Raw genomic sequence first — 25,157 nt, 5'->3', positions numbered from 1 at the left:
TCAATTAATACTATGTTTAGGTGACTGTCTTTATCTATTTTGTAGGCTACAGATTTAGATAACAGTCCTGAAAACAGAAATATATCCTACCTTATAGAAAGTGCATGGTATGTATACTGATATTTCAATTTTAATACAAAAAAATGGCATAAAAAAAGCATAAGCTTCATTGATTTATATCGAAATGTATCAGATGTCCTATCATGTCAATTGGATAAAATCATTTGAAACCATTATACAGACTTTAGGGTCTTTGATAGATATTTTTGACTGTGATAAAAAATTGAGAGGTTCTAGCGATATAATATCAATGAAAAAACAATTTCCAGTAATTACAGAATAATGATATAATCATTTCTCATGTGACTATATATAGAAGTATATTTTATTACAGACAAAACGTATTAATTACAGCAGGTTGAAATGTGTACAGAACTCTTATAGAGTTGTATACAATTGTGTATATAGCATAAAAGTAATAACATACTTGAAGACATTTTGTACTTATAAGTTGTTTATGTCATGGTCACAAAAGATGATTAATAGATTTTGACAAATTTTACTTTTGATTAACCATTATTAAGGTTTTATTATATCTATTAAATTCATTTTATAGATCTTCTAGTTAGGCTTATTATTTCTTTCCTTTTTTTAACTTAGGAGACAAAATTTCACAATTGATACAGAAAATGGTGTAATAAAAGTTAGAGGTCACCTTGACAGGGAAGTATTAAATGACAGAGGTTTAATCACATTTGCTGTCATGGCAACAGATCAAGGTAACCCACCCTTGACAGGTACAACAACAGTTACTGTAACTGTCACAGACAAAAATGATAACTGTCCATATTACAATGACGAGGATAAAGAAGTCACCTATGTATTTGAAGAATATGCAAAACCGCAAAAATTCCATGATTTTATGGTAAGTATTGATATGTCTACAATGCTTTTTCTGAATTTATTTGGCTTTATCCTGTCAATACAATGTACTATTAACTTAAATTTTTGTTTAAGCACAAAGTCATGAGTTTCTCAGATGGTTAATTACATCTTTACACTAAATCTGTTGGATGTGTGACGATTGATACCGTGGCTTATATTTTCCGGACAAATTAAAAATGTCCATACATTGTCCGTCTGGGAAAGGATGAAACGGTCATCTACTTTAAGTTTTTAAGGCTTTCTTAAGAGACGGTCGTTTTAAAATAATTCACCAAAAAAATTGAAAGTTTATGCGATCTTTTTGACCTGACTTTTTGTCTGTAGCCAGTTACATCTAATTACTTTATTCAAAAAGATTAAATTTATCAGAAATACGTTCATAAATATGATTAGAAAATTAGATGAAATATTTAAAAACGTCAGAACCACATTGTTTGAATCAGGGACTTTCTACTATTTCGAATGTTGTTTGAACTAGTGCGCATGTGTGCAGGTGGAAAATTGAATAATGCATCCTGATTCCTCAAAAATGCTAAAATTCCGATTGATCCCTATATTTAATGCTCATTTCAATTATTTTCTTGAAGAAATAACGTGGCGTGAGCTACTTAAACCCAATCATGCTTTGTAAACGCACACAGATTTAACGGAACCGTCTCTAGTCCATGTTTTACCGTTGACAAGTCAACATCTGGTATTAGGAAAATATGCTTTTCAAATACAAAAGTAAAGTTTTTGACAACTTTATTTGACACAAATAAAGAGTCTAAGGCCAGTGGCAGATCCAGAAAATTTCATAAGTGGGGGCCCAATGACTGCCTAAGAGGGGCCCTGCTCTGGTCATGCTTCAGTGATTCTCTATATATATGCAACCAAATTATTCCCAGAAAAGGGGGGGCCAGAGTAAATTAACACCCTGGTATTAGCCAATCAAAATATGGCATTTTAACAGGAACTATAATAGAATAATTTGTCCATGATTGGTTATGTGATGGCCCACTGAATACCACAAATTGCCTTTTGCCAATAAGTCTCAAGGGCTGGATTAAAATCGGGATAAAACATAAAATGTCCGGCTGGCTCACAAAAATTTTGGAATCCCTGATTGATACTTTTGTGTCGGAAAACTTGATTTATTTATAAGTTGTAATTGGCTTTGAACTAGCTTTTGGTAAATGTGAGTTCTCTTATTTTGGTGCTTTGTATCTATTGATTTTATTTTTGTTGTACCAATCTTTGCAACTGATTTTTACATTTTCTTCTTCTATTGTGTTGTAACAACACTGCCAAAAGTTAAGGGGGGAAGGGGGGTTGAGTGCTCACTAACATGTTTAACCCCTCCATAGTTTTTTATGTGACTGTACCAAGTCAGGAGCCTACAGTTCAGTGATTGTCATTGGTTCATTTCTGTAACATTTTATTTCTGTAAATTGTTATGATACATATTGGGCCATTAATTTTCTCAATTGTATTGTTTCATATTTTTATTACTGACTCTATGGTATGGGTTTTTCTCATTGTTGAAGGCTATACAATTGCCTTTACTTGCTTACATCCTCTTTATTTGAACTTTGGTGTCTCATTTGCAATCAAATTACATCTCCTTAAGGTAATATTACTCTAAATAAGTTGATTATGTGTCAGAAGGTAAGTATTAATTTCAGATGCTCTTAAAAAATTATCATGTAATATAATCATTTTGTATGATTTCTGTAATATTCTTGTTGCCAAAATGATAACAATTTATTGTAAATAGGTCTGTATACAAATAAATAATGTTGACTGTCTATTGTGTATAAATATTATCATAATATAATGATGGATATATGTAAATAAGTCAGCAACCAAACAATACAAGCAAATAGGAATAATAGGCGATTTGGATAAAAAGTATAACCCATATAAAACATGTCTTGCAAACTGTATCTGCAATGATGTAAATCACACATTTACATTTGTTCTTATAAAAATAAGTTTTTGCTTGCACAAGGAAAAAGTTATAAATAAAACTGACAATGTTGTAAATTTTATACAAATCCTCCATATTGAAATTTAAGGGTACACCAACAACAGATAAAATTCCTTTATATTTATATATAAAAATTACAGGATGTGAATGATTATGATTGTTAAAATAATTTCTAATCTGTTGTAGGCCAAAGACGATGATAAAACACAGGCAAATAGAAACTGTAAATACAATTTTGGAGCGTTAAAAGACTTAGATCTGAAGGTTGCAGGTGTTGTGGATAGTCAAAAAAATGTTTTACATGCTTACCTAAGTGCTAATGAACCACTTAGAATACAGGGCAAAGTCAAACATGTCAATTATCTGAAGTTTCATCCATATAATACTCCAAATAACTGCACTGGAAAATTAAAACCAGCTATTCAGAAAGTGAAAATAATTATTCAGGTAATAAACTTAAAATTCAGTTTTATGACATTGGATCTTAAATAAAAGATTTTAATGATAATCTAGTAGAATGAATAAAGACTTTCAAATAAGTGTCAAGACAATATCATGATTTTCATCCAATACAATATATGTATCGAAATTTATCTAAAATATCCATACAATATTGAAAGTTACGGTAATAGGAAAGAATATCTAGTTTTTGGAAAAGAAGTTTTTCAAAGGAATAAGATTTTAATCAAAACCATACAAGAAAATAAATCCATTAAAATACCTTATAACAAATTAGAATATTTTTGTTTCACTTTCAGGATGTCAATGATTACAGTCCTAGGTTTAATTCCAGTAAATACTTATTCACTGTAGAAGAAGATGCTTATCAAAGAAATCAAATAAAGATTGGCAGGTAATAGTTGGTATGCCAAAATCAGGATTTGTGGAAGGGATGATAGATTTACAAGATTACAATCATATGTTAATAGTTTATATGGAACAGTATATTTGATCCTGATAATAAGTTATCATTCTAAAGTAAGGGAATCAAGACATTTTCAGGGGAGATAACTGATAAAAAGAAATTTTAAATGTTCATTCCCCTATTGTTACTGTTGTTTATGATGATTTTGTAATAACACATTTTAACACAACACAGTGCCTAAAAGTAGAAATATGAATCATTGGACAAAATATATAAGTATTTTCCATGCTTATATTACAAATGCCCTTAAAACTTTGATGCCATTTGTAAGAAATGTAATGGAGTATATAGATCTACTTGATATATCTGTGTATGTACTTTTTTGATATATTTATTTGGTTATGATACATTGTGAAGGTTTGTATTTTAGACTTTTTAGTTCAATTTGTATTTTGTTATAAACTTCAATTTTGTCATTTCAGTGTACATGCATTTGATCAGGATGCTACTGTAGAGTATAATACAGTTCATTATGGTATCAGTAGTGGGAATAGTCGAGGAAATTTTCACATTGACAAGCTTAATGGTGATATACTCTTAGTGAAGAAGCTGGATTATGAAACAGAACAAAACTATACATTGATGGTAATATAAAAATTATTGTTTTTAACCGTAAATAAGACAGTTTAAAAAGATATTTTTGAGCTCAAAAAGTCTAAATAGAAAATCATCCCTTAATGTATTATTATAATCTATAAGTCCCCAGGGGCTATAATGCAATCATCTTGTCCATCCATACAAAGGTTCATCTAACAAATGTTCCCATTGCACTTTTCTCAGAAACTACTGAACAGAATGGCTTCAGATTTAGGCATCAGCCTAACAGTGATTATTTCTTATATGTGAACGCCTTTAAGATTTGTTAGATACCTTCTCCCTGTTTGCATATCCTTTGAATTTTTCAACATATTAAATGAGCTGAATATTGAACAGAATGACTATATGTTTGGTCAGCAGGTCAACAGTAAAGAGTTGTAATGCAAGTGGGCTTTTCAAATATGTCAGACAACTACTTCCTGGTTTTGGTTAAAGATTGCTTAAAATGCAATCAAAACTGTAAAGTAATTACTTGATATCAAAATCTTCCAAGCTTTATCACAGATTATTAGATACACAAAATATAGTGCATAGATCATTATATTTATACATCCTATCCATGAACATTTCCAGAAATTTATCAATGAAACTTGTGCTCAGATATTCAAGTCACAAAATGATGTTATACTTGTCAAGAAAATGACATAACTTTTGCAAGGTGCAGGAATCTAATAATCTGTTCTAAAAATATCAATGATGTCATTATTCAAGTCATCTTTTTAAAAATTGGAGTTATCTTCCTTTATCAAGAATTGTAGTTGAATCAACTACAACCAAATCTTAATACATTTAATTTTTAATTTTACTTTCCACTGATAAATTAAAGCAATCTTTACCTTTCAGTGCTTACAAGCACTTTGATTATACTTTAAATTGTCCACTGAGTGGGTATTGGGAGTATGCACAGCATAACAACAAGTGCATTATTATTAAGTTACTGGTTTCTTCTCCTATTTCAGGTAACAGCTACAGATGGAAAGCCTTTCAACAATACAGGGAACATACTGACATCAACAGTAACAGTAGAAATAACAGTAAATGATATTAATGACAATCCTCCTGTGTTTGACAAAGGTAGGTAACTCTTACTACAAGAGTACTACATGTTATAGATATGATCATATTAGAAATTAGTGTTTGCCTTTAACAACGATACAGAATTCTTCTTTACAAGTAGAAAGAAAAAGAAATATTTACAGTTATCAGGTTTCATTTTTTGTTTTCCTCTAAATTTCCAGAATCTCCCACTTCATGCCTGTCTACAGTATAGGAGTTATATCTTCTTACTATCTGTTCTACATTAATGATTGTTTGCATTTCTAGTATTTGAATGATCATAGTTCAGCAATCATAAAACTTTCTTTTAGAGATAGTTGATTTTTTAAAACTACTTTATTGTCATTTTTTGTGTTGCCTGAAAGGAGTACATGTATATCAAAACAGCTTTTTCAAAATTAGTACTTTTTTCAATAGTTTTTTTTTTCTCGTATTATCTTGAGCACTTTTATAGATACTAAAAGAATATCATGGAAAGATGAATGATTTATCTGTTTAAACCGAAGTTTTTGGTGAGGTTCTGGTTGACCAGTTTTTAATTTTCATGTTGTTTTTTGTAGACTGTTGTTTGTCTTTTGTCAGTTTTTTAAACATTTTATGAGTTTGTCTTTCATTTATTTATATTATTTGTGAAAATTTACTTGAAAAAGAAAAATCAGACAACCATTCATTGACACAACACTTTCATTTCTACCAAAACCCTACAAGATAGACCTATACTTCCAGGTCTTAACAAATTCATAAGATAAAAGATGAGATTAAATAAGGCTGTTAGTTTACTCATTTGAATTGTTTTACCTTTGTCATTTCAGACTATTTATAGCTGACTATGAGGTCAGGGCTTTGCTCATTTTTGAGGGCCATACAGTGACCTAAATTTGTAATTTTTTGTGTCATTTTAGTCTCTTGTTGAGAGTTGCCTCATTGGCAATTATACCACATCTTCTTTTTTTATATTTCAAAGATAAATATAACATTTGGCAAAAAAATATTTTTTAATCAATCTCTTAATTGAAACTTAGAGACTATTATTTTCTTATTCGTGCCCTCAAACGCAAATAAAGTATTTATGAACAAAAACTCAAACACATATCTATGGGAAACAGCTCGCCTAGACAAGTGCAGCAAAGTTTTATTATCAAATAATTCAACTGTCCTCAAATCACTTTGCCAGCACACTAAGACGCTGCAGCATACATGTCTTACAAACATATCTACAATGAGAAATAATGAAATAGAATCTTTCATATCACAAAACCATATTTTCATAATGTTCTTTTTAACATCTGCAGAAAAAACAAAATGCATTTACAATATAATAAGCTTATACAAAACATGTTCACAGGGGGGAGGGGGTGGGAAGCTTCACTGCACTAAGACTGAGCTATGAAAATGTATTTTCAATGTTAACTTTTACCGCGATTGACCAGTCTGTGCTATCATACAAAGAACTTTAAGGTGACTTATTGTTATGCTAAAATAATTTAAATATTATTGTAAACATAAACACATGTTCCCAATATAGCAACATACCCATGTGCTATTGATAGTTAATAAATACATTTTTACAATGCCCTTGTGCATAGGCGGATCCAGGGGGGGTTCCAGGGGTTGGAACCCCCCCCCCCCCCTCCCCCATTTTTTTTTTGGCTGATCAATGCATTTGAATGGGGACATATAGTTGGAACCCCCCCCCTTTATCCTGGGTTGGGAACCCCCCTTTTTAAAATGGCTGGATCAGCCCCTGATGTGTTAAACAACCTTATCTACCCTCATAAGGGTCTTGCAGGTAGTCTAAATTATTATGACGTCTGGCAAGGCTATTTTAATTTTTTTCTGGACCCAGAAAAATAATAGAATAGCCTTGCCAGACATCATAAATATTTGGACTAGGTTACTGGTAGTGTTCCATTCATAAGGATATTATTTAATGGGTTGCACAAAGATTATAGAAAGGTGTTGTCTTTGACCAAGAATCATCTGTCAACTTACATTCTGTGCCTCCTGATAGGAGTTTATATAAAATATGTTTTAACTGCTTTTATCAATCATTAAATCATCCATGGTTACTTCCCTTTGAAAGTGTAACTTTTGTTGTTATTGATGTTAGAAAAAGATTAATGTAGTAAAAAACATTATAGATTATAACAAATATCCATTGAACATATTTAAAAGAAGAAAAATAAACAGCATTACAGTATTTGAAATAAAAATTGCTAAACAATATTATTTTAAAGACCTTGTTTTTAAAGATGATGTCACCTGTTATATAAATTGTGAACACAACAGCCATTATCTTAATAAACTCTTAATTTAAAAAATTCTCAATTTTGGCAGTGGTGCAGATAACTGGGCTACTTTATACAAACTATGTGCTCATCCTGCTGAAAAAAATTAATTGCTAATACTACCCTGAGACTACTATAACATGTTATAGTAGTCTCAGTACTACCGTTCCAATTAAATGGTACAAAATATAAAATAAACTCACAACTGGAGATTAGGTCGTAAGAACTTTTCATAAAATTGATTGTTTTTGTTCACATAATCTTTGATAATGAAAAAAACATTATACATTTCTGAGTATTAATATAACTCATGTACATATTACCAGAAAAGTTTATAATCAGTTACTTCCCCTTTATTTGGCCAGTTTGTATTTTTAATGTAAAAAAAACATTCTTTGTAAAAACTGATATTCGAAATATTCATACATTTTTTATTGTAATTTTGATTTTTTATTGAAAAAAAAACCACAAAAATATAACTGCTGTGAAGAATTATTGCAGAAAGTTTTATATATACTGACCTATATACAACAATGCAGATAAAAATATCTTCATTTTATTTCAACAATATTAGTTATAAAATTCCAAAATTAATAATTATTCTAGAAAAAATTGTGGAAGTGGTTATCTCTAATGACCACTAAAATATTAAAAATGTTAGGTATACTGTGAAATGTGAATTAAACATGACGAATATCTGTATTATATAGATTCATTTTAAGTTAGATTGTACCTTGTCAAAATCATGTCTCCAATAGCCTAGGCCAGTCAATTTTTACAAAGATAAAAATAGAAGCCATTGTATTGATGACCTACCAATGTAGCTCTTGAAAACCAATAAATTTATTCACATTGAACCATTACCATTTATTAGCTGTTTGATGTTAATTTCAAAATACAGGCATGTTTCCTCATTTGGGGATGTATTTTAATGTGACATAACTATTTCACTTTATATATTTGACAGATTTGTATAGATGTACAGTATCAGAGAACAGTACAGGTCCTATAGTGGGATGTAACCTTATTGCTACAGACTTAGATATAGGCATCAATGGACAAAGTGAAGTGTCTGTGAAGGTATAGTTAAATGTTAATTCATATATCTGACTCAAGCTGATTTGAGAGTTCTTTTTCTAGATGGATACTTTTAAGCAAGGAATTATTTGAATATGAAATAATTTTTAATTCTGGTAAATTGATTATCACTATCATTTATTCACCCAACATCTATAATAGATGCCACCATAAACATTATAAATGTAATAATTTATTCACCCAACATGTATAATAGGTGCAATCATAAACTAAAGATAAATAGGAAGATATATGAAACAGTATTCTTGTCAGTAATCATTGGGACAAAGCTTAGCCATTATAAACCTTAGTGTTGTCTCTTGAGAATCCTTGTTACTCCTAAAATACACAAATGGTAAAATCCAATATATGACCTTGGGGAAATTAGATATACCTTTGAAATTCTCTTTTGAAAATTAAAACCCAACTTAAATGGCCACTGTTACATCAAAGATTTTATTTTTTCTACATTCAGATTTAATTAATTTGAACAACTTTAAAATGTATGTCTATATTGAAGTGTCCACATGTGCCACTTCCCTAAGATCAGATATTCTGGTATGATTTTAACATACCAATTACATTGCAGAATGACACAAGATTCCAAATAAAGAGGACAGGACGTTTATGGCAAGTACTGGTAGTCAAAGCTCTAGATTTTGACAGAGGACAACAGATATATTATTTGAATGTGTCAGCTGAGGATAAAGGAACACCATCTTTACATAGGTACGGACAGCATTTATGCCAAATAGGAACTATTTAAAAAAACATCAATAACAACAGAGAAAATTTTAATATAAATCACAAACAAAGCTATCCAACTTTAATGCCAATGAAACAGATGTTACAAATGATCAACTCTTGTCTTGTAATATTGTGATGGTATTATATTGAGAGTTTGAGAGGCAGTGTAAAATATTCAACTCTATTTATTTGGCAGCATAATTGACACATTTCTCACATTCTAGTGTTAATAATGCACTGTACAGATAAATGAAAAAAAATCAATTTTTATTGATTTGAAAAAAGATGTATTAGACCCAAACAATCTTTTGATGTGTTCATTATTTTAAGCAGGTTCTTAACCCTTACCATTTGGGGGCCGTACTATTGCGGCCTTACCCGAAATACCTTTATTTGGCTCCAATGGCTCTCCATACTTTTGGAGGTAAAGATTTACAAGAGTGGACAGCTATTTAAATTGATTATTCTGAATTTATATTTTAGTTCTGTATTGGTTGAGGTTGTGGTAACTAATATAAATGACAACAAACCATACTTCATCAGCGCTTCTTACACCTTTACAATACCTGAGGACATAGAGACGAATGTTCTGATTGGTCGAGTGATGGCTGATGATGTGGACCATGATAAACTTACATTCTCTGTCACTGGTTCTGGTAAGAATTTTTTTTTTAATATTTTGTTGTGTATAAAAAATTAAATCATGAAAACATGTTATTTTTTCACCTGTAAAATATAATTTAATTAGGAATTTACCGCAACTAGATTTAAGAAAAAAAAATGAAAAATGATTTTAAAAATAAATATGAAATCATGTTGTTGCTTCTTTATGGCATTTCACATCATTTCTGCATTTAACATGTGGTATGTTTACTGCTACTGATATTCCATGAAAATTGTAAATAGCTATATAACTTCATAATTAGAACTTTATAAATTAAACCTGTTTTGGTAAAAGCACATGATACTTGGACATAACTTTTAAATTATAACACTAAAAAGGAATCAGAAAGAAAACAATATTATCTAACAACTATAAGGTATTCCAAAAGTCATAGTGATGTTAGCAAAAGATAGACTTTCATCTAAATAATGCTTGTTTATAACAGAGGAAAATTTTAAACCTTCCATAAAAAGTTGTCACATTCAAAAGTTACTGTTGAAAAGATAACAAAAACAAAAGCAAAACAATTAGACGATTTAGCAAAGTCAGTGCTGTCACTAAGTTAACATCTAAACAAAAATATATAAGAATTAATCTGGTACATGTGGTAAAGAAAGTTTGATTTTTTCTTTCAGATTTTAAAGTTGATAATATGACTGGAAATCTTTACACCAATGCTGTGTTTGTCAACAAACTAAATTCACTGTATTTCCATCTTAATGTATTTGATGGTATTCATGTAAGTAAATGTTTTTTTTTCTATACTATTAATGCCTTATTGCACCGTTGTTGCTTTTTTTTTTATACCAAGAGCAAAACAGTCTTTTAAGGAAGGGAGGCATCTGTCTGTCTATGGCCCATAATTCTTATTTCATGTTCAGCACATAACTTTCATGCGATTCAACTTTGGTTAACCAAACTTGGTATGCAGTTGCATTATGGGCAAAAATGTTTCTTGTATCAAAGTCAGGTCAGCCTGACCTTGATCTTGACCTTTGACCCTTATGATAGTAAAACCAATTTGTGTCTTGTGCATAACTTTTGTATCATATAACTTAGTTTGAACTCGAGCTCACCTTAAGGTAAACAATTATTTAGAATATTACTGTTCATTTTAAATGTATATTTTTTTTTTAAATTAACCAAGTGTCAAAAGGTACCCTTTAATTTTTAATTTAGAGCATTTGTTGAGTGCACCAAATTTTTATTTGCTTTTATTTGCAGACTTCTACTACCAATGTAACAGTCCATATCGAAGATGTCAACAATAATATTCCACACTTTCTTAATTCATCTTACCATTTTGGTGTAGAAGAGAATGTCAACAATACTCAAATTGGAAAAGTACAGGTATGTGTGTATATGCACCTTATACTTAATTTTAATAATTTAGAGGAAGCCTTATAAAAGGGAGTTATGCAACACAGAAGTTTATATAGAGTTATCTCTCCCATTTCAGATTGAATAGCATATTTTTATATGTTTTTTTAGAATTGCTTGAGATAATATTTATTTATTTAAAAATGAAAAAGGATTTCTTATTTCAATATATTAAGTTCTCTTGATATTTTACTAAATACTAATTAAATGATCTTGATGAGATGACAGATAAATTTGGTTATATTGAAAGGCCATGGTCCAAAGGAGAGAGTATGATAATTAACTTCTATCACATTTTTCTGTGCAGCTTAATTAAATACAAGTCATCTGGAATTTATAATACCTAGCTTCATACCAGATTTTCCATACCATGGGACTGGTTTTCTTGGATATTTCATCTTTAATTGCAAAATCAAGTCAACCACATAAAATAGGTAGCTCACATTACATCTGGTTTTACTATCAGATATAAGCATGAAATATCAAGAATTGAGAAACGAAAAATTTAATAGAACATGATTGACATAAGATCCTTTTACATTGTGGTTAACATATTTTAGGCAAAAGACTCTGACAGAGGGAACAACAGTAAGATCCAGTATAAACTTCTGTCAACAGAATGGTAAGTTATCTTTATTGTTTATTTAAAACTTCACACTTGATGGGGAAACAAGTTCACATAATAAACCACTACCTTCATAGGCGGATCCAGGGGGTTGATTATATAGGGAATCACTGAAGCATGACTGGAGCCCCCCCCTTTTAGGCCAGTCAGCGGGCCCCCTTTTGAAGTTCTGGATCCACCACTGACCTTGCAGTAATTTAAGGGTGTTGTTGACTTTCTTGTTGTTTAAAACTTACCTTAGTGAAAGACACATCAACTGTGAATACAGTTTCAGTGACAACCCCCAAATTACCCAACCCCTAAATTTCTACTTAAATCTCAAGTTTTTTTGAAATTTCATGTCAGTCAAAATAGATATATTAAGTATAGACACAATGTTGATATGTTTAAATCTTGCAGGGAACATAACTTGAATGTTGATATTCAAACTGGTGTCATATCTGTGTCTGGCTCATTGGACAGGGAACAGTTAGACAGTACAAATGGTAAAATATATGTTGTTGTCATGGCAATAGACCAAGGAACACCTTCATTGACAGGAACAACTGAGGTTATTGTAGAGGTCAAAGATGTTAATGATAATTGTCCTAACTTCCCTGGACATGGTAGAAAATATACCTATCTATTGACAGAATTAACAAAACCAGTTAACTTCCATACAGCAGATGTAAGTCACTAAATTTAAGATAGTCATAATGTTTTTTACTTTATTATGCCCACTTAAGGGCATTATGTTTGTGAGTCTGTCTGTTCCTTCATCTGTCCCCTTTCAGGTTAAAGTTTTGGTTAAAGTTTTTTGTCAAGGAAGTTTTTGATGAAGTTGAAGTCCAATCAACTTGAAACTTAGTACACATGTTCCCTATTACTTGTTATTGTTAATGAGAACAACTTAAGAACCAACATTGTTTTATCATTTTAAATAAGGGTATTAACCATCTTTCTGTGTGATAAATAAATACTTGTTTGTGTGTTTATTTTGAAGGCCATAGACAAAGACAGTGATCTTAGTAACAACAGAATAGTATACAATTTAACAAGTGGTGGATCTTACTTTTTAATACATCAAAATGGCAGTCTCTCAGCAAAACAGAATCTTAAAATAGATAACACTACCAATGGAAAGTTTAAAATAGTTATAAATGCCAAAAACAGCAAACCTTGTGGCCACATTTCTCATGCGCCACAAGAAGTTGAAGTTGTTTTGGAGGTAATTATAAAAAAACGAAAAAGTAACAGATGCATATTCATTTATTAAAATTGAGAAAGGAAATGGTGAATATGTCAAAGCGACAACCACCCGACCATAGAGCAAACAACAGCCGAAGGCAACCAATGGGTCTTCAATGTAGCGAGAATTCCCGCACCCGTAGGTGTCCTTCAGCTGGCCCCTAAAATATGCATAATAGTACAGTGATAATGGACGTCATACTAAACTCCGAATTATACACAAGAAACTAAAATTTAAAATCATACAAGACTAACAAAGGCCAGAGGCTCCTGACTTGGGACAGGCGCAAAATTGCGGCAGGGTTAAACATGTTTATGAGATCTCAACCCTCCCCCTATACCTCTAGCCAATGTAGAAAAGTAAAACAATAACAATACGCACATTAAAATTCAGTTCAAGAGAAGTCCGAGTCTGATGTCAAAAGATGTAACAAAAGAAAATAAATAAAATGACAATAATACATAAATAACAACAGACTACTAGCAGTTAACTGACATGCCAGCTCCAGACCTCAATTAAACTGATTGAAAGATTATGTCTTCATCATATGAATATCAGGTACAATCCCTCCCGTTAGGGGTTTAGTATCATACTATCATAAAATATATGAGAAGAACATAACCCGTGTCATGCCAACAACTGTTTTTTTAGAAATAAATGTGTTTAGTTCCGATGCAAAGACCCTATCAGTGAATCAATGTTAAAGCCAAAATATGCAATCTTTAATGACCTGACAACAGTATCGTAACTATATCCCCTTTTAATAAGTCTATTTAAAGGTTTTGTTAGTTTCTGAGGAGAATACTGACATTTTTGTGCTTTATAAAGAATATTTCCATAAAATTTTGGATGTGAAATACCTGAACGTATAAGATGTCTGCATGTTGAGTTATATTTACGAATTATTTCCTTATACCGGTGATAAAATTTAGTAAATGTTTTGACCAGTTTGTGATATCGAAAACCCTGGTGTAATAATTTTTCAGTAATACATAAATTTCTCTCGCTAAAATCTAATACATTGTTACATACACGAGCGAATCGTACAAGTTGAGATATATAAACACCATAAGATGGTGACAAGGGAACGTCACCATCTAAAAATGGATAATTAACAATAGGAAATGAAAAATCATCTCTTTTATCATAAATTTTTGTATTAAGCTTCCCGTTTATGATATAGATATCAAGATCGAGGAAAGGGCAGTGGTCACTGTTATCATTAGCTTTATTTAAAGTAAGTTCTACAGGATAAATTTCTTTAGTATACATACTGAAGTCGTCATTATTTAGAGCCAATATATCATCCAAATATCTAAAAGTATTGTTAAATTTTTGTATCAAATGTTGTTTTGATGGGTCTTTGCTAATTTTAGTCATAAATTGTAACTCATAACAATACAAAAACAGGTCCGCAATAAGTGGTGCACAGTTAGTCCCCATTGGAATTCCAATAACTTGACGATATACGGAATCTCCAAAGCGAACAAAAATGTTATCAAGTAAAAATTCAAGTGCATAAATAGTATCAAAGCATGTCCAATTGACATAGTTCTTTTGTTTATTGCTACTAAAAAATGATCTAAAAGAGTTTGAACATATGTACTCGCATTCCGACTTTTTAAATGCCCAGTTAATTAGGGATGTGAATTTTTTCTTAATAAGAATATGAGGCAAAGTGGTATATAGGGTAGAAAAATCAAAACTTTGAACAGATTCAAAATCACCAATATATGCATGCAATTTATCAAGTACTTCCAACGAGTTTTTGACACTCCAAAAGTAATTAATTCCACTATTTTCAAAGGCCTTATTTGAACAATTTATTATCAGGTTTTTTATTGTACCAAGTGTACTAGTAAGTAAAACAGACAATTTAGTAGTTGAACAATGGCTGGAAGATGAAATAAATCTATATTTGTAAGGTTTTTTGTGCAGCTTCGGAAGCCAGTACATAGTTGGGACTTTCATTGTGTTTGGTTCTGCTTGTAAAGAAGTAGCTAAAAGTTTATGTTTGTTACAGATGTCGTTTTCTGAAAATGAAGTCAGTTGGAATGTTGGTGAATTCGTGATTTCCTTTTGCAGAACCTCTATATAAAATTTACGTCAAACAATAATGATATTATTAGCAGCTTTATCAGCCGGGACAAAAACAAATTCCTTGGCTAGTTCTGTTAGTTTATTTTTGATACGCGAAATAGGATTTTTATAGTTTTTGTTGAGGGTAAAATGTTCTTTAAAATGTTGTATTCGAATATCAACTATCTTCATTACTGAATTAAAAAAAGAGTCCAAAGATTTTTTGTCAGCTTTTTCCCGTTTTACCCATTTCAAACAGTAGGCGCGGAGTGAGTCGTTGATGATATTACGACACTCATTCCAGTTAACAGTTGACGGGGGACGATATTTAGGTCCTTTACTGAGGAATGATTTTAACTCTCGGTCGCGAACGATGTTAAGGTCTCCTGTTATAACATGGGAAATTGGTCCATAGGTGTATTCTGAATTACTGCAATTACACGACATAGGTGTATTTTCAGTGATATTTACATCTTTACACAATTGGCTATAATTAAACACATATTTTCGGGTAGATTTCTTGTAAATATAACAAATGAGAGGGAGTTCAGTATTATCAAAATATCCAGGAATTTGGTCTTTAACAGAATGGTCGTTAAAAATACCGGCAATATTTACAAAATCAAAACCTTTATTGACATACTTTATTTTAATAAAATGTTTTTTATGATCTTCAGGGCGATCAATTGTTTACTTTTAAAATCAGTATACATGTCTCATTTTATTACCATTTTCCTCTTCTGATGGAGTTGTGTGGGAGATATGATAATTTATGCTTTTTTTTTCAACTGTCTTATTTCTATAAACTTAAATATGAGGAGAAACATATATATTGCTATTTGTTCACCACTACTTAACATCCTAGAAGTTTCTGTCTGTCTAATATTGACGTTATAGGAAAATGGTGTGACACCACAAAGGCAAAGTTATTCTTGTATGACGTCAATAGCCAAGTGCAGTAAATTCAAAAAAATAGACAAGATCTATTGTTCATCAATCTTTTAAAACATTTTGTTTTAGAAAAAAATCCTTCACATTTCGTGTTGCTTTATTGCTTGATTGCATGTACATGAATTCAGCTTTTAGTTTGTGTGTCCGTTCGTCCGTCCGTTCATTTGTTGGTTCGTTCGTCCGTCTGTTTGTCCATTTGTCTGTCCCGCTTCAGGTTAAATTTTTTGGTCAAGGTAGTTTTTGATGAAGTTGAAGTTTAATCAACTTGAAACTTAGAACACATGTTCCTTATGATATGATCTTTCTAATTTTAATGCCAAATTAGAGATTTTCCCCCATTTTCACAGTCCACTGAACATAGAAAATGATAGTGCAAATTTCAGGTTAAAGTTTTTGGTCAAGGTAGTTTTTGATGAAGGTGAAGTCCAAGCAACTTGAAACTTAGTTAACATGATCCCTATGATATGATCTTGATGATTTTAATGCCAAATTAGAGATTTTTCACCCATTTTCACGGTCCTTTGAACATAGAAAATGATAGTGCGGATAGGGTATCCGTGTACTAGGGACACATTCTTGTTATTGACTAAATTTTGCTTTTTCTTTAGGATGTTAATGACCATCCTCCCATTATGACAAAGAAGATAATTTCAGTTAATTTACCAGAGAGTTTATATACAGGATCATCCATTATGAAAAAAGAAAGGTTAGTATATTAAGTTATATTCTCTGTAATCAAGGCATGATAGTTTTCAGCTTAAATGTGAATTATTTGTTTTGTTTCTGGAATCAATGTTGCAGTGAAAGGTACAACCATTTTGATTTGAAAAGAGTTTATAAGCCTAACAACCTTTTGTCACTGTAAGACAAATTTTATTTAGACAAATTATCACATGGAGGATTCACCTAATATGATGATATTTCAACCACTGTCAAAACAAATGAAATCATTTGAACAAATCACAAATATTTTCAAGTTATGGATGAGTTTATGTGTGTAGATAGAAGACAATGAAAACACATGTAAAAATGTATGATAGCCAAAGAAAAACAAATAACTACACAAAGACAGCCATTGAATCTAGTTTGAAGTGGTCATAATTAAAAATGGCACAATGTTAATTTTTTTTTAGAATATAATGAATTCAATTACATAATAATTTCTTTGTAGAATAAAAGCTACTGATGCTGATACAGATAAAAGATACAACACAGTAACTTACTGGATAACTAGAGGGAATAACAATGGTACATTTGTGATAGACCATTATACTGGAGATATCATCCTGGCCAAACAACTGGATTATGATGATGGTGGAAAGAAGTCTTACACATTAGTGGTGGGTATAAACATTATTATAATGGTTGATGAGCCTTATTTAAGAATTGTTATGTAACTTTTTATTTTTATGCCCCACCTACCATAGTAGAGGGGCATTATGTTTTCTGGTCTGTGGCTCCGTCCGTCTGTGGTTCCGTTCGTCCGTCTGTGGTTCCGTTCGTCCGTCCAGGTTAAAGTTTTTGGTCAAGGTAGTTTTTGATGAAGCTGTAGTCCAATCAACTTGAAACTTAGTACACTTGTTGCTTATGAGATGATCTTTCTAATTTTGAAGCCAAATTAGACTTTTGACCCTAATTTCACGGTCCACTGAACATAGAAAATGAAAGTGGGAGTTTCAGGTTAAAGTTTTTGGTCAAGGTAGTTTTTGATGAAGCTGAAGTCCAATCAACTTGAAACTTAGTACACTTGTTGCTTATGATATGATCTTTCTAATTTAAATTTAAAGGATATTGCGAGTGGGGCATCCGTGTACTTGGACACATTCTTGTTATTGTTATACAAGTGTTTACAGTACATATTGTGGTAAACTGTTGTCCGTTCGTCTGCTGTCAACATGTTGGACAATCACTCAAAATCACTTTAACCAATTTGCATGAAACACTGATTAATTGTTTATATCTATTTACTTAAGCTCCCTTTTGATTTTTTTTAATTTTAGATTTTACATTTCCGATCTTTGGGGTTTCATTCATTAAAAAAGATGGATTTTCAAGTTTTCGCACAATATTTTAAAAGTGCTTTGAGCAATTTCATCAAACTTTGTTGACTGATTTACATCTATTAAGATAACCTCCCTTGAAATTATTTTACAAAGTCCTGATATGACATTGATATGACAATCAGGGATGGGTGTTTCAGCTGTTTATTGATTTTAAAGATACATTGCATGGTTATGTTTCCATTACAATTTTCCTAGAATATGGAAAAAGTTTATGTTCAATAATTTGTGTATTCTTTAACAAAATCTTTGAAAGTTGAATTTTTGCAAGAATTTGTCTCTGATAGAGAGTTGTCATTTTGGCAATCATGATGATGGAAGTGTTTAACGACCTTGACTGGATTTACATCCCTCGCACGGTTGAAATTGGCAATCAAACCCAATCTTCTTATTTTTATACTGCCTGTTGTAGATTTCAGCCATTGACTGTCTGGACTCTGTAGGTGGACATTGTAACCATAGTGACACAGCTACAGTCAATATTGGTGTCACAGATGTTAATGACAACAAACCTACCTTCACTCAAGGTAAGAGTACATAAATAAAAATATATTTCTTACTGAAATTGAAAAAATTGTTAGGAGGTTACATGGTGACATGTCACCGTAGCTATTTATTAAGAGTACAGTTATATACTAGTACTACACTATATGTTGTGTGTACTATATATTTACTACTTTCATTCATACATTCATTCATTAATTCATTCATTCATTCATTGACGGACAGTTAGAAAAAGACTTTATTCTATATACTACTCTGCACGAATTTATTATGCATGCAACCCTGCCACTTTTTCTAGCACTATAGATATGGTGAACTCGTACTAATGCGAGTTTCACACTTTAGCACGCACGCTGCATAAGGGACAAATAACCTTTTCCCTATTTTCAGGTAAGCACATTTTCTTTTAGGCCTTATCATGCATGTACTTATATCCAATTCATAGTTCAATTTATAAGGAAACTTCAAGTTAACATTTGAAATAAATGTTTATTATAATTATGTATTTTCAGTGTGAAATAAATGGTTTGTAACATTATATTTCGTCACATATTCAACGCCCTATTTACAAAGATCAAGTGGCCATATTACCCTGTGACAGGGACAAAATGGAGATTAATTTCTCATAATGGGGTACTTCAAATTTGAATTGAGTTTCTTTCAATGCTCAATATATTGAAAATCATGAAATATAGATAATGTCTAATATGTACAACATTACTATGAAATGAAAAACCAGATGCGCATCTTCAGACATCCTACCTAAAATATACTTATTATATAATATATATTGTTTCTGTAGTTTCCCAAAAAAAACCTGAAATACTGTTATAAACTGTCCACTACACTATAGCAATGAGGACAATCTTTAGTTCTTTTGGTCCTGATGCTTTTATAACTGACAAAGGTGTTTATATCCCTGTTAATTTTTTTTTACTTATATATATTTCGTTTGCTAACAACAAAATGGATAAGTAACAAATAAAACATATAACTGTAGATTATTCCACAATTGTAGGGTTATATGAGTGTACAACAGCAGAAAACATGAAAGGTTTAATACGTGGCTGTAATATAGCTGCTACAGACAAAGACTCTGGACAAAATGGCAACTTTACCTTTCAATCATTAAATGTCGTAAGTTTATTGTAATAGATAGATTTTGATTGACACAATTTCAGCAGGAGTTATTTCCCTTTTTATACCCCACTTTTGGGCATTATGTTTTTTTATCTTTGTATCCATTCGTTTGTCTGTTTGTCCCTCTGTTGATTCTTCTTTTCATTCTTCTGTCCAATTCAGGTTAAAGTTTTTGGTCAAGGTAATTTTGGATGAAGTTGAAGTCTAATCAACTTAAACTTAGTACACATGTTCCTTATGATATGATCTTTCTAATTTTAATGCCAAATTAGAGTTTTGACCCCTATTTCATAGTCCACTGAACATAGAAAATAATAGTGCGAGTGAGGCATCTGTGTACTATGGACACATTCTTGTTTTCAACTTGCTATAATGACTGCTAAACTTTAGATAAAGTTGTTTCCCCAACAATTTTAATTTCTAATATTCTTGATTGATTCATCACTATGATCTAGTAAGGATCTTTTATCAGACTTGTTTGTACCATATGATATGATTTGTCTACTCAAATAAGAAAACCGTATATCCCTCTGAAATGGTGGCCAAGGGAATTAACTCAGAATCAAATTATATCAAACCTATCTATTTATCCATGTGTCTGGTAGTTTGAGCAAAAGTGATATTTGAGGTTAAATTTCTTCTACATACACAAGATGATCATTCATTTTATTCAAACTATTTGATATCAATGGGGTATGCAAAATAAAATTTCAATTTATGACTGAAACTTATTCAGACCATAGAAAGAACTAACCATTTTAATTGAAATAGTTTATAACATGTACAGCCCTAGCTGTTGAATAAAAAGGAATTGATTATTTTTCAATGTTTAAGTATTATTTTGAACATAACAATAGAAGTTTGGAATAAAAACTGTCTAACAATAAGTTTTTTTTTACCTGAAACAATATATTGATAGACAAGATTTTAGACATTGCATCAAGAATATTATGTACAGTCATTCATTGGGATATGAAGTTTAAGTAATACATGTCTTTACACAATTATTGTAAGTATTCTTTTTTTTTATCTATTTTTAGAACTACAGTATGACCAGCACGGGTGGTGTTAAATTGAATACAAAGCTTGATTATGAATCTGGTCAGACAGACTACACTGTGATTATAGAGGCAATTGACAAAGGAAAACCTTCACTTACTGGGTAATTATAATGTTAAATTTCATATTTTCATGAAAATTATATTGATTTCAAATTACTGCTCTGGATGAGCCAAAACTTTGGATCCAAAAATCCAAGAAAATGAAAAACACAAAAATTAAAAGAAAGCCAACACTATCTATGGTAAGGTAGTAGTTATTGATTTTGCTGAATTTACAGGCTTCGGACTTAAAAAAAATAACACTCATAAAGACTTTTTTATTAATGCCTGCACATATTGAGCTGATTTTTAGTAAGTGAGTCTTGTAAGATGAGATATAGATTGAGTTAATTATTGGTTCCTCTTTCCTCTCCCCTGATTTTTGCCAAAGTTACAAGCTTTGGAGTTTAAAAATTATTCTGAGCTATTTGTGTCATTCTGATACACCTATAAAAAAAGAAGATGTGGTATGATTGCCAATGAGACAACTGTCCACAAGAGACCAAAATGACACAGACATTAACAACTATAGGTCACCGTACGGCCTTCAACAATGAGCAAAGCCCATACCGCATAGTCAGCTATAAAAGGCCCCGAAATGACAATGTAAAACAATTCAAACGAGAAAACTAATGGCCTTATTTATATTTTTAAAAAAAACGAAAAACAAATATGTAACACATAAACAAACGAAAACCACTGAATTACAGGCTTCAGACTTGGGACAGGCACATACATAAATAATGTGGTAGGGTTAAACATGTTAGCGGGATCCCAACTCTCCCCCTAACCTGGGACAGTGGTATAACAGTACAACATAAGAATGAACTATAAAAATCAGTTGAAAAAGGCTTAAGTCATCAGATGGACAATAATACAAGTGGACGTGGCCGGGTACTTGTACATCCAGGCAACAAAAAGAAACTAGGAACATATCTGAGAGTACTCGCAGTTATCTGACAGCTAGTTCAAAGCCACTAACAACTAATAAAAAATCATGCATCTAAGACTAAACTATCAATCCGTACACATCCAACATCCAATGGATTTAGTGTAAAGACGTCATAAACAGTCCGAGAAAAACATGACCTTGTGCAATGCCAAGTTACAGGTATCGACAGATTGTAGATCCATGAATGTGTATATGTATATATCATACTAGTAATATTTAGTTTGTTATATAAATTCGTAAATGTTAACTGCATCAAATTAGCTAAATAAAAAGGAAATATATCAACTATTTGTTTACAAATAAAAATGCCTTGGACAGGCTGTCAAAAAAGATATCAATCTAAAGGTATTTTATTGGGATGAGCTAAGGAAATCATCAAGCAAATACTCAACCCTATTATAAAACAAATTATACCTAAGTTGAAACATTTCAAAATTTCCCTCAAGGAATGTTATGGAATTCAATTTAAACATACCAATATCTTTCATGTGTTTTTAGAGACATTTTGTTAAGAACATTTAAAGGATGAATTTTAAGATAAACAATATTGATAGTGATATTTATATTGGTGTATTTCTACCACAGATCAGCCACTATAATTGTCCACATAACAGATATAAACGACAATCCACCAGTGTTCGGAGGAAAATATGATTTCATAGTGCCTGAAAATGAACCAGTAAGAAGTATAGTTGGGGTAGTCATGGCTACAGATTTGGATGCTGACTCAACATTGAAATTCAGTCTTCTTAATCACTCTAAAGGTTTGTGAAAGGGGGGGATGTAATCTAGTCCAAAGATTTATATAGAGGGAGGATATCCAATTGTACTAGTCTGTCCTGTTTTATTTTGTGACATAACAAGATACAAAGATATGGCGATTTCACAAACTAAACAATAATTTATCACATAAAAGGGTTAATATGAACTATTGCCATCATATATATATAATTGGTCTAAATATATATATATATGAACAAGTCTAAATTGAAAACAACGTTCAATCCTATGATTGCGTTGGATAAAAACCGCAATTTTTATGTGTGCATGTAACAAATTTCGTTGTATATATATTTGTGTACAGTGGAAATATATCTCTTGAATGTAATATGAAAATTACTCCTGCTTTGAACTAGATTGACATGCTAAGCCTTATTTTTTATTTCTTATTTACAAAATAATAATCTTCAGAAAGACATGCCACATAACACATTAGTCTGACTCCTGACAAATTTGTCTCTGTTTACCCTTCAATGTCCTATGATTAGGAGAAAAACAGCAAAGAATACTATGGATAAAAATTGCAACCTCCCCCTCCTGAGGCCAGCATGTTACCTTTAGACTCCTTGGGAAGTTGTTTTAAAATAGTCCACATTTTCATCTTCTGCTCAGAAACTGGTAAGCTAATTATTTGAAAGCAACAGTTAAAGATGGCTGGAATAATGTTTTGAACATCTTCTTTGAAAATTTATTAATTGATCAGGTAAGATTTTAAAAAAAAACATGGTCAGACCTAAATCATAATTCTGATTGGTCAATTTTCAAATGGAATGAAATTGTAAATTCCGTGGTATTCACATATCTACTTGAATCATGAAATGCTTAATAAGGTAAAAAGGTAGGCATTGTAATGATTTGAGAATATCATTTTCAGATGTAGATTTCCATGAAATTAAAATATTATTGACTTTTTTTCAATTATAGATTTTGGAATAAACAATAATGGCTTGCTACAGTCTAAAATGATGTTTGACTATGAAAAAGGTCCTACTAAGTACTACATACTTGTTAAAGTATCTGATGGGAGAAATAATGTAAATACCACAGTATCTGTAACTATACTGAACATCAATGATAATCCACCACAGTTTACACAGAACACTTATAACATCAGTGTGATGGAGGAAGTAAAAACAAAGACAATTCAGGTAATACTTTTTTCAAAACATTCCATTTTTTCCTTTTTAATTCCATCTAAATGGTATGAAAAGAATGAAATAAATGCTTCTATCTATTATTGCTAATGTTTTTTTCTTTTTTTCAAAAGACTAAATTTTATGTGCCTAAATTTTTAAAGGTAGGTATATAATTATGGAGAAATTAATTGTAACTTGTATCATTGTTCAATACTAGCAACTTGATATATGTTTACACAACTGGTAAACTCTTGCTAGTGTATTGTACAATTTTGAATCTTTAGAATATTTTTTTTTATTCTACAGATTAAATCCTTGTTGTTGAAAAATAAAAAAATAAATATCTGTTTTAGTAAAGGAAATGTTTTTGTATCAAGCATAAGTTGAAAGTCTAATTGATTTTGCAAATTGAAGTTCACATCAAGATTTTTTAAAATTTCTGTGTTTATATTTCTGCTTGAAAATTTAATTTTTTATATATTTGACATATAATCAGAAACAAATGTTTGTTTAATTACCTGTATTTTTAACATTTTAGGTTATGAATGCAACTGATTTAGATAATCTTGGTTCCATAACGTACAGTATTGTTGGTGGAGATGTAAGCTGTCATGATGTCTTTTCAATGGCTTCCTCAGGGATTTTATATATAAATGATACACATAACTGCCTGGACTATGAACTAAGACCAGTTCATACATTACTAGTTCAAGCCTCGGATGGTATGTAAAAAGTTTCTAGTGTGACCTGATTATGTAATTCGATAGCAAGCATCATTTTATACTCTTTTTCATTGTCCTTTTAATGATGATAACAACAATAATAATATTTACTCCGGTAATAAATCAAGGGTATCAATTTTCATGGATTGAGAAAAACTTGCATTTTCATAGATATTTGATTTCATGATTTGACCAATCTCTCCATACAAAGCCTACAAAAAAATTGTGATTC

The 25,157-nt window shown here is 31.0% G+C and overlaps 1 protein-coding gene across 1 annotated transcript in view; it reads left to right on the top strand.

The window, feature by feature from the left end:
* The window catches only part of LOC139489441 (protocadherin Fat 4-like), an 89,067-nt gene that overhangs the window by 48,448 nt on the left and 15,462 nt on the right, over positions 1-25,157 (top strand). The window contains exons 31-52 of the mRNA XM_071275765.1: positions 46-107; positions 661-925; positions 3,101-3,361; positions 3,673-3,767; positions 4,262-4,424; positions 5,396-5,510; positions 8,748-8,860; positions 9,447-9,586; positions 10,088-10,260; positions 10,904-11,007; positions 11,493-11,618; positions 12,209-12,270; positions 12,673-12,940; positions 13,256-13,480; positions 17,140-17,237; positions 17,703-17,871; positions 19,004-19,118; positions 20,114-20,232; positions 21,276-21,397; positions 22,873-23,051; positions 23,992-24,215; positions 24,742-24,925. Of these exons, the coding sequence (XP_071131866.1) occupies positions 46-107; positions 661-925; positions 3,101-3,361; positions 3,673-3,767; positions 4,262-4,424; positions 5,396-5,510; positions 8,748-8,860; positions 9,447-9,586; positions 10,088-10,260; positions 10,904-11,007; positions 11,493-11,618; positions 12,209-12,270; positions 12,673-12,940; positions 13,256-13,480; positions 17,140-17,237; positions 17,703-17,871; positions 19,004-19,118; positions 20,114-20,232; positions 21,276-21,397; positions 22,873-23,051; positions 23,992-24,215; positions 24,742-24,925 (3,382 nt within the window). The remainder of the gene's footprint in view (positions 1-45; positions 108-660; positions 926-3,100; positions 3,362-3,672; positions 3,768-4,261; positions 4,425-5,395; positions 5,511-8,747; positions 8,861-9,446; positions 9,587-10,087; positions 10,261-10,903; positions 11,008-11,492; positions 11,619-12,208; positions 12,271-12,672; positions 12,941-13,255; positions 13,481-17,139; positions 17,238-17,702; positions 17,872-19,003; positions 19,119-20,113; positions 20,233-21,275; positions 21,398-22,872; positions 23,052-23,991; positions 24,216-24,741; positions 24,926-25,157) is intronic.

The sequence above is a fragment of the Mytilus edulis genome, chromosome 9, assembly GCF_963676685.1.
Source record: "Mytilus edulis chromosome 9, xbMytEdul2.2, whole genome shotgun sequence".
NCBI classification, from domain to species: Eukaryota; Metazoa; Mollusca; class Bivalvia; order Mytilida; family Mytilidae; genus Mytilus; species Mytilus edulis.
This window is presented reverse-complemented; position numbering and strand designations above follow the sequence as displayed.